Below are 15,693 nucleotides of genomic sequence, written 5' to 3'. Positions count from 1 at the left end.
AATTTGCCTGTTTCAAGAAGAATATTAATGATATTGAAACACAGTTTGTGGGAGCTTGCCGCTTGAAAAGCCTTATACTGGGTGAGACACAAGACAAATGAATATTATGAGAATTTTTAGCATTCTCACTAGTAAATTTTCAAGCTTGTAGCTTATGCTATCGCTTTCGAACGAGCACTCCGTGACCTTCATCAGCCTGAAGTATAAAAAATTGACTTTTCTACAGAAATTTTTCATTCTCCAACTGTACTCTAAGAGGACACAGCAATACTGGGAATGAAATTTTGAGTTGAAGTGGGGCTGATTTTTTATAGATGCTGCATATGACGTGCATCATTTCAAACTGATCACTCATCAAAATTGGCTATCATGAAAACTTGACTGACTGTTGAGTGCCAATTTCAGTGCAACAGACAGTACACAGAAAATTCAGAATGAAAAGCAGACTTATCAGCAATAATTCACTGAGTGCCGAGAAAACGAGAATCGAGTTAGGCGTGGCATTTCCTTTAAAGCATCAAAGATAACTTCCTGCATAACTAGCTGAGTGCTGCCAACAAGTGCACACGTGAACGACATCCGTAAGACAGCATTAGTGGTCTGCTTTGCAGCATTTGTCTGAGATACTCGTAAAAGTCAGAATAGATTGAAATTAACTTTATGGCACTTAGTTTATTAATGATGATGGGCTTTGAAATGATATTATCGTAATTGCAAAGGTCATTATACGACCAAAATAAATAAATAAATTGATATTCTGGAACTTACCGAGATTTGTTTCAAACTAATGTATTCGTCTAACATTGATTTAATTGTTTTGGTCATAGCCTCTGAATTGAGAACAGGTTTGACTGGAGCCACTGGCGGTTGTATGCTAGGAGGAGCAGAGCGCATGTGTGAGCCCTCTCGCGATGGAGGGCCTCCCATTGGTCTACTTTTGGGCAGCATGTCATCGTCTTGCGACATGTTGCGACTATCTCTACTTTTATCTCTACTGATGGATGAGGATTTATTAGAATTAGTGAAAAATTGGTTATTATCCCTGTCTTGCTGCTCGAGTAGTGCAGCAAATTGATTCCTTTCTGGTATTTTGTTTCTGGACTGGTCAGGCTGATTTCCTTTGTTGGTAACAGCCCCACTGGCCCAAATGTTTGGTCTGGCCATTCCTAATCGGATGTTTTCCATGGGTTGTTCAATGCTCATTTTGAAGTTTTCGAACTTGGAGGTATCGATCGGATACTGAGAGCCCTTGTATGAAGAACTCATTCTTGACACGTTCTTTGGAGTCTGCCATGAATCTCCATCCGAGTTCATGAAGCTATCTCGACTACCACCCCGCTTTCCCCGGTCGTCCATCCTTGGCCTGTCTAGTTTCTTCATACTAGTGTTTGCTAATGATATACTCGTCTCTAACTGCTCCCGCTCAGCCTCTTTGTGGATCTGGTCGATTGTTTTCGGTGTATTGTCATCTCTCCTGGGCACCCAATTGTTCGCCCTCAAATCCAACACATCTTGGATCATGAACCTAATTCTTGATGAAATTTGGGGAGCATTCTTCTTCTTTTGCTTATTATTCTTACTTGCTAATTTTGCTAATTCATTCATAATAGGATCAAGTGCTTGCTGCAAATAGAAAAAAAATTTACACATGAGATTAGTAAACACACGGATTGATCCAATAGAGAAGTAACCGACAATGCTTCATGGAATCTGTGCGTATGACACAGAAAAAATAAGCATGAAAATCAAGTGAGGAGAGGCTTTAGATGTAAGCCATTTTGACTCTAATTGACCCTCTGCAATTCAGTCATGATTACTGTTCTTTAGGGATGTTTAGCATAAGCCAGAAAGATTACTGTGATCGGGCATTTCTGCCTATCGGTCCGTCATGATGCCAAGTGCCACAGATACAACTGTGGATCTACTGAGTAATTTATAATGGAATATCCAATATATATTGAGGTAGCGCTAATATAAACATAACAGTAATATCCAGTAAAAGTGCTTCACAGTCATTTTATTTCCCCATCTTCTTGAATGTTTTCTTGACTTAGCAGACAATTTTCAGCAAAGAAATATTGGAAAGTAACATGTTTAAAGACACTCAGAGTAGGAATCGAGAAATTATTTTTCTTATATTATTACTCATTTTTCAATTTTGCTACATGATAACATTCTGGGGCTATTCGTTGGTCTTCCATTACAAAAAAAAGAAAGTGACAAGATCTAGGCAGTTTCTATGCGATCAACTTTTTTTGAATGCAATGTAGTGAGAGAATAATATGTACTCACATTATTATTTTCCAGTCTACTTTCATAGTGTTTGCCTATTGTTGTTAGCAACTTGCATAAACTTTCTAAAGGTTCTTCATCTGTTTTCTTGAGCAAATACATGATACAATTGTGCATAATGCTAGTTTTCAGCATGTCTAATTTGAACAATTCTCCAATAAAACTGAAAAATAGAAAAAAAACCAGAATAGAATAAAGTCACAACATTAGACACACGTGAAAAAAGTATAACGATAGTTTTTCGCTGTAAAAGTCAACTTTCATGGTATCTTCAAACTGATGAATTCTATACTCAACTGGTGAGTTTCAGGAACTTGTCTCACACTGGTCCTAGGTGCGCAAAGCTCTATGCAGTGACCTTCATCACGGGAAAAGGGTGATATTTTGGAGCTGTGGAGAGAGAGAGAGGAGGGAAGGGTTTTCCAGACGATCAACTGGTGAAACATTTATTATTTTGTTTTCCCACTGGTGTTAATTGAACATAGGTATGAGGAAAGTAGAGATGGCTTCATGGTGACCCTTCTTTGCTAGCCTTGGACACATTAAGCGAATTTTATTTAAAGTTCCAAGCCTCTTTGGGAAGTTCTGTCCCGATTTGTCTCATCAATCACCAACATCAATGAACACTGTTGTTACCAGATTCGACCAATCAGATCCGTTGGTTTTCGATAGGTCGAACCTTTTTTAGAACCACCTCAAGAGGTGGTACCAATATCACGCACCAATGTTGCAATTTGTTAGTCACCGAATTGGAAGTTCCGACTCAAATAAAATGGCAGCTTAGAGCTTCGGGCACAAAATAAGTACCGAACCTCTAAATAAAATTTGTTTCAAGTCCCCACACCAGGGATCAATAATCGGTTTTCCTCCCACACCCAATCAATCATTTATGATCAAAGTTGTCGAATTGATAGTTATGGGTGTTCATCACTTCAACTGCTTCAAATGTTTATTGGCAGTAGGAGTGCTATCTAAACATCTAACACTACATAAATTACGAAGGACCGAGGATTAGAATTGAGAGGGAGCACCAACTTCACTGAAATCATCAAAGAGGACAATGGCAAAGTTTCAATAGTCATATTCTTAGTACAAAAACACAGACAACATCTCAAGCCGGTCACATCAGAATAAATTATTTATGGGCACCTTTCTTCTTCTCTTCTAAAGCAGAATTATTGACAAAGATTTATTACGTAGAGATTTTAGAAGTGTTGGCTTTCATTCAGTTTTACAAGTTAAGGGTGACTTACCGACAGTGACCAGCTGCCTTCATCCTAATTTTTCGCTCTTCTTCCTGATGGTTTAGTTTCAATTCTTTCACTTTTTCCTAGATAGAAAGAGCAAGAGGATTAAAAATAGAAAGAGAGTAGGAAAGAGGGATTAAGAATATAATAAAAAAACTTGATTATGATCTACATTTACAATAAGAAGTGATTCAGAGAAAATGAAGGTGGCATTTTTTATTGATTCTGTCACAGAGTGACTGCAAGTGGCATACAATTTATTGGCAGTTAGAAAAGGAAATTGACCAGACTGAATTCTATCAATTCTCTTCTTCAGATGTTCAAATTTGGCATGGAGTTAAAACATGCCAAAACTAGATGAGTTATGTTTTAGCACCCCCTTGCTTGAATGCTGTTGAGGTATTTATTTTTCAAGTTCTAACTTTTTTTGCTTACAGAGCATTTGATAGGAAAAACCTACATATTTTTTTTCATGCTTAAAATTTTCATCTTTAAGTCTTAATTATTTCCAATGTACATCACCACCCTCATTGCTTACTTTTCAGTTGTATGTGAATTATGTTCTGGTTACTTTTGGCGAACCATCAGACAGATTTGTTGCGATCAAAGAAATCTAAAATTTCTCTCTGAGAAGATTAGACAAATCATCATGAGTCCAGCTTATAACATTCGTTTTAGAGTCCCTCAGGAAGTAAAACTAGAACTAGGAGAAATTCTTTCTCCATCTCAAAATTGAACTTGGGATGCAGATAAATTAATGAAATCAAAAGAAATCCAAAAGGACTTACAGGATCTGTTACTTCTTTCATATCATTCTTTATTTTCTCTTTGTAGTCAGCTTCAATTTTTTCCCTAAGTTCGAACTGCTTTTGGCAACAATTCAAGAGAACTCTTCTAAAGTCTGTTTGATTTTTGTCGAAATTCTCTTTGTCGCTGATGTTCATGTATTGACCAGTAGACAATATTTTACACATTTTGGCGTAAGCTTCACTGAAATTGGGTTCATCAATTGCCTGAAACAACCAAGAAATTAAAATTTAGTAACCCCAGAGGTTGCAAACGGTTCATTATCTAGAAAATTCTTCAGCTGAACTTTGAATAACATTTATAATTTAGATATCAACTTATTTCAGGAGGTAACATTGTTAGCACAAGGTACATGGTTATGTACACTGAGGTAGAATGCTTTGAGTTGAATTTAACTATTCCTTGATGGATCATGCGGGCCATTGGACGCAATTGCCAAAGGCAGCAATTGCACTAGATAAACTGAAGGAAAAGTTTTCCCAATTAAGATGAATTTTTGATGGGAAAAATATTTCAAATTGTGGTAAAATCTTAAATTTTTCCCCAGAGGCTATCCACCAAGGATTCAAATGCAAAAATTAAGCCTCCGGAGGGAAAAGCGGAGGACGAGTCACCGCTGGCATTACCATGTATGGCTGCAAAAGCTGGTGGCGAGAGCCTCCTGGCTTTCAAATTCAAAAGTTTTGCAGTTAATACCTCTTACATGCTCCAAGATAGGAAGAAATGTAAGATTTGAAGTATGATTACTTTTTCTACACCAAAGGCACATACTAACTGCACGACTAGTTTGTTTTCTCCAATTAAACTGATATGATAATGGAGGCATTTGTGTAACTTCCAATACCCAAATTTTGGGCAAAATATTTCTTTTGCACCTTTTTTTGTGAAATGGGACCAGCTGATGGCCGATTGTTGCAATATTTCACACTAAGAAAAAAGGTTGCATCCTAATGATCTTTTACTTGGCTCACCGTTGGTTTGAACCCAAGCTCAAAACTTAATAAGGTGACAGCTAAATTCACTCTCAAGGTTTGAAAAACCCGGTTCTACAAAGGCAAAAAACGGCATAGAAAAATGTTTAACAAAATTTGAGATGCTAACAGGGAATAGAAAAATTTGAACTTTTCACCTGGTATACAGTAACTTTGATGGTTCATAATCATCGATACCATAGACACCAACATTGCAGTCAGTGAAACAAAAAGGGTAGTTTAATGAGTACAAACCTTCTTGATAATTAAATCTACTACTCCTCCTAATCGTTCAGGATTGTTGATTGGTAAATCTTTAATTTGGTTGACTAGAGTGTCTAATTTTTGCGGCGTCAGCTTGTTCAATATACTTCTAACTTTGTTGTAGAGTTCCTGAAAGAAAAAAAGAATAAAAATGCCATCAGATGAAAACACTTACACATACACTGAAAAATGCACAAGTTTTTGTATTCCACTTTCTTTTTCAAGATATTCCAGCATGATTTGTTCTTTTTCAGGAAAAAAAAATTACAACTTTTTTCAGATTCTTCCTTGAAATCAAGTACCACAATCACATTATCTTTCTTCTTAAGCTATGCAATGACAATTCTTACTGAATTTTCTTATAGGTGGTTCGTTGCAAATTTTTTATGAAGTGGTTATTCGGTGGTGCGGTACTGTTGAATAACTCCATCCAATTTTTAAATTTATGAGCTTTGAATAGTGCTTCTTATAGAAAGTTGAATAATTAAGTTCTACTAACCAGATAGCAGGCACTCAACTACCAACTTTAAAGGATTTGGAAGGGTTCTATTGACTAAGTAAATGAATGTATTTATTTGTAATTTCTTTTTCCATCTTATGACAGAACAGTCAATTTAGGAACAAAGAGACTGAACATAAAGTGTATGTTCAAACTCTTCAAGGACCTAAAAGGGACATGCTAGGGTTCAAAATTAGATGAGAAGAATGAGCTGTTCTTGCCATCACTTTCATTTCTCAATCAACTTATTCTCATGTGCACTGCGCATGTGAGCATTTGTGAGATAACAATTCTATCAGACAAAGGTGTTAGAATTGACCGGGTCCTAAAAGAGCTCGAGGACAAATTGGAACACTGGGAAAACTCTTTCCGAGATATGCTATTGATAAAGACAACACATGTGCAAAAAATACCTCTGTTTTCTTTTCTTCAGAGTTCATATCTACATTAGTTTTCTTGGCCAGCTTGACAGGTTTCCATGCGTTTTCAGTTTCCTTGAGTTTAACATCTTCATGCAGTGATAAGGATAACTGAATTTTATTGGATTTGTTCATACCACGGTTTTGACTAGGCCTCTTCGTAATTGAAGGGAAGGGATACTGAAATGAGAAAAAATAAAGCATATTATTCCTTGATGAATTATGATAACAATATATACAGGGTGTACCAAAAGTCCGTCCCACCCCTGCTAACTTTTGAACGAATTGAGCTAGGGTAATGAAACTTTGGGAATGTTTCTATCTCAAAGGGGACCATCTTTTCGGGGGGTCAAAATTTTGGTCCTCCCTCAGGGGGGGCGCGGGGGGCCCCCAACTTTTTTTTTTCAAATAGCAACCCCTATCTTGTGATACATCATTCGAAAGAGCATAAAAAACTAAGAATTTTGGCGCAAACCGCAGATCAATATCTTAATTTTTGACCGAGTTATGATAGGTCAAAGGTCAAATTTGACCTATTTTCAAAAAATCATAACTCCGGTTCAAATTATCGTAGAGAAAAAAATAAAACGGGAAAATTTACCAAATTGTGTCCGCTTTTAAGTAAAAATTGCAGAAATTACTTCGCTGTAATTTTAAGGGGGGGCTCGGACCCCCAAATACGTCAATTCAAAGGTCATTCAATTTTCCCGCGAAAAAAGGCAATTTCCCCTAGATTTGCCTCCACATTATCTCAGTAAGGTCAAAATTAGTTCAACATTACGTTGGCAAGTCCCCAAATTTCGGGAAAAGTTTAAAAAAAAACGAAATTTAAGGTGATTAAATTTGACCGTTTAAATTTCGTTTTTTTAACTTTTCCCGAAATTTGGGGACTTGCCAACGTAATGTTGAACTAATTTTGACCTTACTGAGATAATGTGGAGGCAAATCTAAGGGAAATTGCCTTTTTTCGCGGGAAAATTGAATGACCTTTGAATTGACGTATTTGGGGGTCCGAGCCCCCCCTTAAAATTACAGCGAAGTAATTTCTGCAATTTTTACTTAAAAGCGGACACAATTTGGTAAATTTTCCCGTTTTATTTTTTTCTCTACGATAATTTGAACCGGAGTTATGATTTTTTGAAAATAGGTCAAATTTGACCTTTGACCTATCATAACTCGGTCAAAAATTAAGATATTGATCTGCGGTTTGCGCCAAAATTCTTAGTTTTTTATGCTCTTTCGAATGATGTATCACAAGATAGGGGTTGCTATTTGAAAAAAAAAAGTTGGGGGCCCCCCGCGCCCCCCCTGAGGGAGGACCAAAATTTTGACCCCCCGAAAAGATGGTCCCCTTTGAGATAGAAACATTCCCAAAGTTTCATTACCCTAGCTCAATTCGTTCAAAAGTTAGCAGGGGTGGGACGGACTTTTGGTACACCCTGTATGAAAAACAAGTAGCCTACTTCAGAAATCATCCATCCATAAATTGACAGAAGTTAATTTCATGCAAATCGTTAAATTAGTAAGTATCTTGCAACTTCGTTAGGCAAGTCGGAGGTGAAATTGCCCAAGTTGTTTAAATTTAACAAAAGATTTTTAAAGAAAGATTTAAAGATTTTAACGATTTTTAAAGATTTTAACAAAAAATTTAAGACTGATGTAGTATTAGCTAGAGAAATGGGTAGTCATAAATGCCTATTTTCTTCAGTTAATTTCCTTCATGTGCTGAAAGAGTTGAGCTCCTTGTGATTTTCCCGGATTTTTTCTACTCAAAACAAGAAAGAAAATCTATTTAGAAGCTGCCAAAATTTGGACCCATTTGAGACATTACTTGCGACTGTCTTTTACAACATACGCAGGAAAAAGGGTCCGCTTGTGCTGATTGGCCGCCTAAGACATGGCCTCTACTTGGTTTTGTCATCATGACTGTTTGCCTCTCGGTGATCAAAATTCAATCAGCTATTTTTTCCCTTAGCATCAATTTACCAGAGGTTTTGGCATTCAACTATTAGTCTTTTGGAAAGTTTTTTGGACACATTGGCTGATTAGTGTCATGATATGCCAAAATTTAGCGTTTTTGGTTTAATCATGAGAAACTTACATGAAAAACTTTTGAGGGCCACCGAAGGCTCTTGCGCTGAATGAGCTATTGGGTCCCTTCAGATTTGATGATCTCTCTCTATTGTAACACGTTTATTGTCAGTGATTTCAAGCAAGACAGGGCATGTCAGCTGAACAGCTGATTGTTAATAGTACCTTGGTCATACACCTCGTTTGACATCATTGGCAATGAGCACCGTCTATTCCAGGGGTCTGACTCTCTCATTGGTCTGACTTACCCTCACCTTTGAGTTAGGGATCCAGCTCAAGTGTGTCTGGAGAGTCACCTGCATAGTGAAATAAGTCATGCAAAAAGATCGTCTCCACCACACACATGAGTTTTCCTTCACTCTGACTAACCCCCCAAAATCTTCCGCACAATATTTCCTCTTCCTAAATTCTACTTCACTGAGTTAGAGGCTTCCTTCTGTTTCCATTGCACAAGAACTCTTTGGATGATTGATCTGAACAAAATTATTTAACATGAAACGATTGATTCTGTCGAGAGATACGTACTGCACTATGTTGAGATATCCTAGGACTTTGTGAACTGCCCTTGGAGAAAGGATACAGCTCATCAATCTTTGGTCGATACATACTGGGGCCTCCACCTGAACCACCACCAGAAACCTGCGAAAAACACAAGGAATTCACTTTGAAATTATGGAGACAACACATGTTGATGTAAAAACAAATACAATGAAAAAAATTTTGAAATCAGAAAGGTGAATTGGTTTTTCATCTTTACTGAGCTAGTTATGATCCGCGACCTCAGCGTTCAAATCATGGACGGATTTGACTGAAATCAATCTAACTGCATTTCATTTTGCTTATTTTTCTTTCATACTTTATCTTTTTAACAGAGAACTGAACTATTTTACACCTTTAAATTTTCTGTGAACTAACCCTAGATCACGAAGAATGTACTAGGAAGAAAAAATTTTATGTATTACCAGTTCCAAAATGACACCATGAAAGTAGACCTAAGAGGACACATCCACTGGTAACCTAAAATTCCTGTACTTAGAGGGCTCTTCCCGCATTCTGTCATCTTCCATCTGAAGTATTAGGTACTATGTCGCCAAACTTCTCAAATTTGTCCAATTTTTTTTTTTTTTTTTTTTTTTTTTTTTTTGAAAAACGGATAAACAGAATCTATTAAAAATTGTACCTAATATTTCTTACGCCATCAAGACAAATCTCTGAAATTTTCATGAAAGTATGTGCAAGAGTTTTGAAGAAAAAATTAAAAACGTTTATTGAGATGTCTGCTAACAGAGTCTTTAAGCGTACAAGGCGCTTGTGATACTTTGACCAGAAGCAACCTGAAAGCGAATGATAAACATGGTTACGGCATACCTTTTCAACAGAAACCCGCACGTTCATAGGCAGATTTGGTTGGATCCTACACTGCGGCATATCAGCCAGAGAGAGGAGGAAGTCTTTGGGATATTTCTTTTTGCCCACAGGATTTGTTGGACTCCATTGACCTGAAACATAGAATACATTTTCAGATTAGTTACGGGTAGTAAGATATGGGGCTATAGAAGGATAGTAGTCAATAAAAAAAACACATTTGAGAGAAGAATATAAAATGGAAATTGACGGGCAATTCCAAAATTTTAATTCAAAATAACTCCCCACATTAATGAGAAAGCATTTGATTCATTGAGTCATGATAAAGAATTCATAGATATTTTCAAGAGAGAGCATAGGTAGCCAGAAGGAAGCTTAAAATTCATAATAATGTAAGTAGACTTGAGTTTTTTCAAACTCCTGGAAATTAAACTATTGTTACGAATTTTAAAGTTAATCATATGCGCTGAAATTCCGTTACAATCACCTGATTCACTTAGGCCATTTTCGGAAACTGTGTTGAAACTCGTGCCAAGGGGATCAATGGAGGCAGAAAATTCCTCGCAAATATTTTTACATACTTCAACTAATGAGGGATTATAAGTCACATCTTTGACTACACTCCTCGTAGAGTTAAGTTCACGTGGCTCCTCGGTCGAATTCATGCGAATGGTAAGACCATTGCTAAGAGCAGCAGATGCACTTGGCCTTCTGTCAGAATTTCTCTCACTGATCTTTGTTTCGGAGTAATTATGAGCAGATTCCGAAGGATTAGATGTGCCAGATAATTCATTCGCACTTCCCTTAAATTCAGCGACAGAGCCAAATCTGTTATTCTTTGACTGTAATGAGGCATTTCCTGGTGCAGTAGCTGTCTTCTGATCAGACATGATACTTTCATTTTTTCCCGGCTCCTGGATGGCACCAGGCAGCACTGAATGATGACCAGGTGCCATTGATGAAAAATGAAGGCTGTGCGGAATCAAAGTAGCTGATGCAGGATTTGGATTATTGAGCGCAGTGTTTCCAATTTGGCTGGTTAGATTATCCTGCTCTGGCGAGATACAACTCGCAGAAACATTACTAGAGTTGTGACATAAGTTTGGAGAGACTACCGTTAGGTGTACACTTCTGATGGTTGAGTTAAAGTCATGTTCAACGGAGGGCACTGCTTTAAGACTCAACCGGGAGCCATTGATCACTGAGGTTTCAGTTTGATGGGCACTTTGAGGGTTACTTAACACATCATTTCTAACGTCAAATTTGTTAGGGCCTGAGGGTTCCAGACTTTCACTTGTGATTTTATGAGAAGAGTTACTTGTCAATGAGGACACACTGTTACTTGAAGTGGAGGAAGTGTGAGTGTCCTTTGTCTTACCGCCTCCGGAATTAAGTTCGCCTTCGGGAGATAGTTCCGATCCCCTCAGTTCGTTTTCAGGCGAGGAAATTTTTTTTGGAGATTGCTCATTGTTAGAACACGAGCCTTCACCAGATTGGTAATAGTTATCTGATCTAGATGAATATTTGGAATTTTGCTCAACGCTACTATCTTTGGTCTGATGTTCATGCTGGATTTGCTGCTCCAGTTCTTTACTCCTTGATGAGTGATCGCTCTGGGACCAGGAGTTCTTCCTGATGTACGGACCTGCATTAGAGAATGAGTTTCTTCTCGAGTTGGTGTTGGGCGAATCTTTCTTAAAGGGCTTACTCGCATAAACGATTCGCTGCCTCCCTCCGAACTCGTCATTCTTCGGGGGGCCTTCATTTCTCGAGAACGAGTTCTTCCTGAAGGACTGCGGGTTGTCAGAAAAAGAGCCTCTCCTGCTATTGGGTTCTTTGCTTCCTTTCGCGAGCGGCTCATTTTGAGAAAACGAGTTTTTCCGCGATGACTTGTCTTCCTTCGAGAACGAATTTTTCCTGGCGTAGGATTTCTCCGAGTTCCTTCTTTCGTAGTCAGCTTTGGTGAAAGAGTTCCTCCTGGAGGAAAACTCGCTCTTGCTGAACGAATTCTTCCTGCCGCAAGTTTCATCTTGGGACAAGGAATTTCTCCTCGAGGAGACGTCCTCCCTCGGCAAAGAGTTCCTCCGAACGAAATACCTCTCTCTGGATTGAGAGAATTTCCTATCCGTCGGCGCATCGTTCTTCGGGTGGTGTTTATCCCCGATCGAACTCCGACGCCAATCCGTGTCGCCTTTCGGAGCCCGAGCGCTGTTATCATCGTTGAGCAAAGAGTTCTTCCTCGAGTAGATCACCGGCGGTTTCCTTTCGTCCACCTCGAAGCTCTTCGGCGCTTCCTTCCGGCTCTCGAGGGCGCTTTTGAAAGACATGCCATTGACTAGGGGTTCACACTTATCCATCACAGACGTTCTGAGAGCCTCGACTTGTTTCACGAGACTCGCGCTTTTCGGGATCAAACATTCAGTCTTATCGGTTTCGCCGAGGTTAAAACGAGTATCAGTCTTATTTGGGCAGGCGGATTCCAGGGAACCGTTCCCGGCTACGTCAACATCCTTCCTGGGCGTCTTTTGCAGATCGCCGGATACCGGGCCTTTGGCGTGACACGGCCTTCGCCCGCCGTCCGGCGTTTCAGGGGCAGCGAGCACGTTCGAGTTGGAATCCGTGTTTCGCGGTGACGTCATGGAGGCGTCGTACTCGGCGCGGAGCTTGGCCACCTCCTCGGCGACGTTCACCTCTTCGCGGGCGTTCATGCTCGTCATGTTCGACGTGTTCGTCGTGTTCGCCGAGCGACTCCGCTTGGCGTGGCGGCTCCTGCTGCGCCTCGAGCGACGGCGCCCGTGCCGCCGCGGCAGACTACCGCACAGTTCGGCCATCGCGACTCGCGGTTCCGACCTCACTTCATCCCCGAGGACTCGCCTGGCTCTTCAGGCTCCAAGAGGCAGTCGTCGAGGCGGTGGGCGAGCACTGCATGGCCGAACTAACCTAAATCGAGGTACGATGATCAGAGCATCTTATTCCGATCTGCACTAGTTATTTCAGTAGTTGCGACCGACACTTCGCGATAGAATTCAAGTGTTCAGAAAAGTTGTCGGGTATTGGTTTTACGATGGACGCAACTGCCACTTTTATTACGTTTGTTGATACTCGAAAGCGTTCAAGTTTTCGGAAACAAATTTAGGTTATCACTGATTCTTTTACGTCGGATTCCTGATCAGAGTACGAAGCAAAGAGATACGTCCCGATGGTTCTTCGGTTCTATCGAATCGTGCGCGCGACCAGGTGTTCGGAACGAGATGATGCAAGATTCGAAACACTCGCGCACTCCTGGATCGTCCTCTCCAAGATCAAGGGTGTTCGGGTCTCCTGATTGAAATTAGAAACGATCAGCGATTTACCAGCGCACGCACTTGACGTAACACGGCACAAAGATTAATGAACAACACTGAATTTTAATATTGCGAGAGCCTTTGAGGCCTTTGAGTTAAAATGAAAACTGCAGCAGGACCACCGCCGAACTCAGTGCAGGAATGCAGTCCGGGGAGGATATTGGTCAAGGGCGAAAACACTTCCGAGCGATTCCAACAGCACCGACACCAACCAGGACAAACGTCAGTTCAGAAAGTTCAAGTTTTCTAGAAAGAAAATTCGTGGAGGGGAGGGGGAGGGGGTGCTGAAAAGCGGCACGGCGGCGGGGGAGGGGGTCTACCGAAATTTGCACGACTCACTTTTCCGCGACACTCCGCGAGGGAAAATCGCGACGCGGCGGGACGGAAACTGGCCGAAAAAGCTGATGGATGGCTCCGGACGGAAAAATTAAGACTTGCGTATTTTGGGGTCAGCACATGAGTGAGCGAGAGGAGTGATGTCTCGAGCTAGACGGGAGGCCCGAGCCCGGTAAGGCTGCCGCACTGGGCGTCCAAAACCCACACCTATCCGTCGGATAATACGGGGCCCGGCTTGCCAGATCGCCCCGCGGATCCCCCACGCATCGGTGACGTCACGGACCCCGCCTCGGCCAATCCGAGGCGTCGCCGCTTGTAATCCCCACCGATCGGGAGCCAATCGCCCCGGCGTCCGCGAAAACCGAGCTTTTTTCCGCTCCCGGTTGACAATCCCCCGCCCGGCGATCTGGCGTCGAGGGAGCCGTGCCCGGGTTATTTTTAAATAGGGGGCACGGAGGGGGTGGCGCGAGACCGGAGGGGGGATCAAGCGCAGAATTTGGCCCGGTTGACAACGGGAAGGGGGTAATTTAGATCGAATAGTTGTAGATCTTAGGCCGTTACCGAACAATTGACAAACCCCGTGTCGCGGTCGTCCATCTTGTCTCGCTCGCTGACGTCATCCACCATCTTCTATTTTTTCCACCTCGACTCTGCCGGCATTCAGTTTCGCAAAAGGGCGGAGGGGTGGCGACCTACAGCGCTCTTGCACATGAGTCTTCGAGCAAAACCCCTTTTGATTGTAAAAAAAAAGGGGGGTGGGGCAAATATATAAAAAAAAGTGTCGCCATTTTCGAGGAGGAAGCCGAACCGTAGGAAAATTTTCTCACGGAGAATACGAATAAACAGGAAAACTTGTGAAATTTCGCCTTTGAATTTTATTTGCAAATTTTAGTCTTTTCTCTGGATGACACTCAAGATTTTCCAGCATGTAAAGATGCCCACTTTTTGCCGTCCATTTTTGAGTCTTTGATCGATACTAAATTAATCACAAAATTGATCTACTCGACAGTCTGCTGATCTGGAAGACTGATCGGATGTAGATGGAATGAACCTGACTGAGGCCATGATAAAGTCGCTTGGCTGACATGAGGGCGTTGCTAAATTTCGCGATGAACCCTGTCGTCTATACGGAGTAATGATGTTCACGGCTCATCTCGCCGTGCAGTTACGCTCTTTTATCAGCCGGGCGTCGAAGCGGACGAAGCGAGGTCGAAAGCGGAAATTCCCGGAATGATGAAGAGTTCGCTGGCGCGAAGCTGCGAGCGATTTTGGCTCGGTGGTGCGCCGCGACGCGACGCGCCGCGCCGCGGCGGCCAAGTGACAGGAACTAGAATTATCGGTCTGGAGTTCTGTCTCGGACTTCCAGTGCGCTTCTCCCGGTCGATGACGCAATTTGTACCACTCTCGGAAACCGAGCGGAGACCTCTCCAGCCTCACGGCGCCGAGGGGTGACGTTCTGAGCTCCACCGCTCCATTTTTGAAAACACCTTTTCGGTGGCTGCGGAGCAACGTGTTGAACGATTCGTTTGACGAAGGAGCCGGAAGAAAAGATAGACAAATCATCTTCTCGTTTGACGAAGAAGTCAGAGGAGAAGGTGGACAGGGTGCCTCCTAAACTTTCACTTTGAAATTTCCATTGTTGAAAATGCGCACCTTAATTTTCTGCGCGAATAAATTGACACTCGTTTGATTTTACAAACCAATATATCTGAAGAATTGAATAAAATGTTTCACCTCCGCATGTGCCACACTGTATGTAGTTAAAATACACTCGAAAGTTCCGGACCTACGACAAATTTTCCGGATTTGTTCGGGTGACATTCAATTTCCCTAAATTTGTCCGGTTTTTATTGACAGAACGCCTTGGTAGAACGTGAATGTGCGAATGCAGAATCAAATAATTAAACACATCGGCTGGAAGCAAGGATTTCAAAGTCCCCCGGCTAAATTCCCTGACTTTTCAGAGTTGGGCAAAATTCCCTGACTTTTCTAACATTTCAAGACCTTGCCATCCTCCTCTTAGTATATCCGCAGGAAAATTTTGCTAATGGACGGCCC

At 41.2% G+C, this 15,693-nt stretch overlaps 1 protein-coding gene across 5 annotated transcripts in view; it reads right to left on the bottom strand.

The window, feature by feature from the left end:
* Positions 1 to 15,693, bottom strand: part of LOC109039570 (eukaryotic translation initiation factor 4 gamma 3) — a 138,280-nt gene that overhangs the window by 15,910 nt on the left and 106,677 nt on the right. For 4 of the 5 annotated variants that reach the window (XM_072296033.1, XM_072296031.1, XM_072296032.1 and 1 more), the window contains exons 9-16: positions 9,959 to 10,089; positions 9,116 to 9,229; positions 6,494 to 6,679; positions 5,573 to 5,710; positions 4,328 to 4,552; positions 3,546 to 3,622; positions 2,293 to 2,455; positions 769 to 1,623 (exon numbers count right to left, since the gene is read on the bottom strand). In XM_072296033.1, the coding sequence (XP_072152134.1) occupies positions 769 to 1,623; positions 2,293 to 2,455; positions 3,546 to 3,622; positions 4,328 to 4,552; positions 5,573 to 5,710; positions 6,494 to 6,679; positions 9,116 to 9,229; positions 9,959 to 10,089 (1,889 nt within the window). Of the gene's footprint in view, positions 1 to 768; positions 1,624 to 2,292; positions 2,456 to 3,545; positions 3,623 to 4,327; positions 4,553 to 5,572; positions 5,711 to 6,493; positions 6,680 to 9,115; positions 9,230 to 9,958; positions 10,090 to 10,442; positions 12,813 to 15,693 lie in introns of those variants that run through there. The other variant, XM_072296036.1, reaches the window with a different exon arrangement.

Source organism: Bemisia tabaci, chromosome 2, assembly GCF_918797505.1.
Source record: "Bemisia tabaci chromosome 2, PGI_BMITA_v3".
Taxonomy (NCBI): Eukaryota; Metazoa; Arthropoda; class Insecta; order Hemiptera; family Aleyrodidae; genus Bemisia; species Bemisia tabaci.
This window is presented reverse-complemented; position numbering and strand designations above follow the sequence as displayed.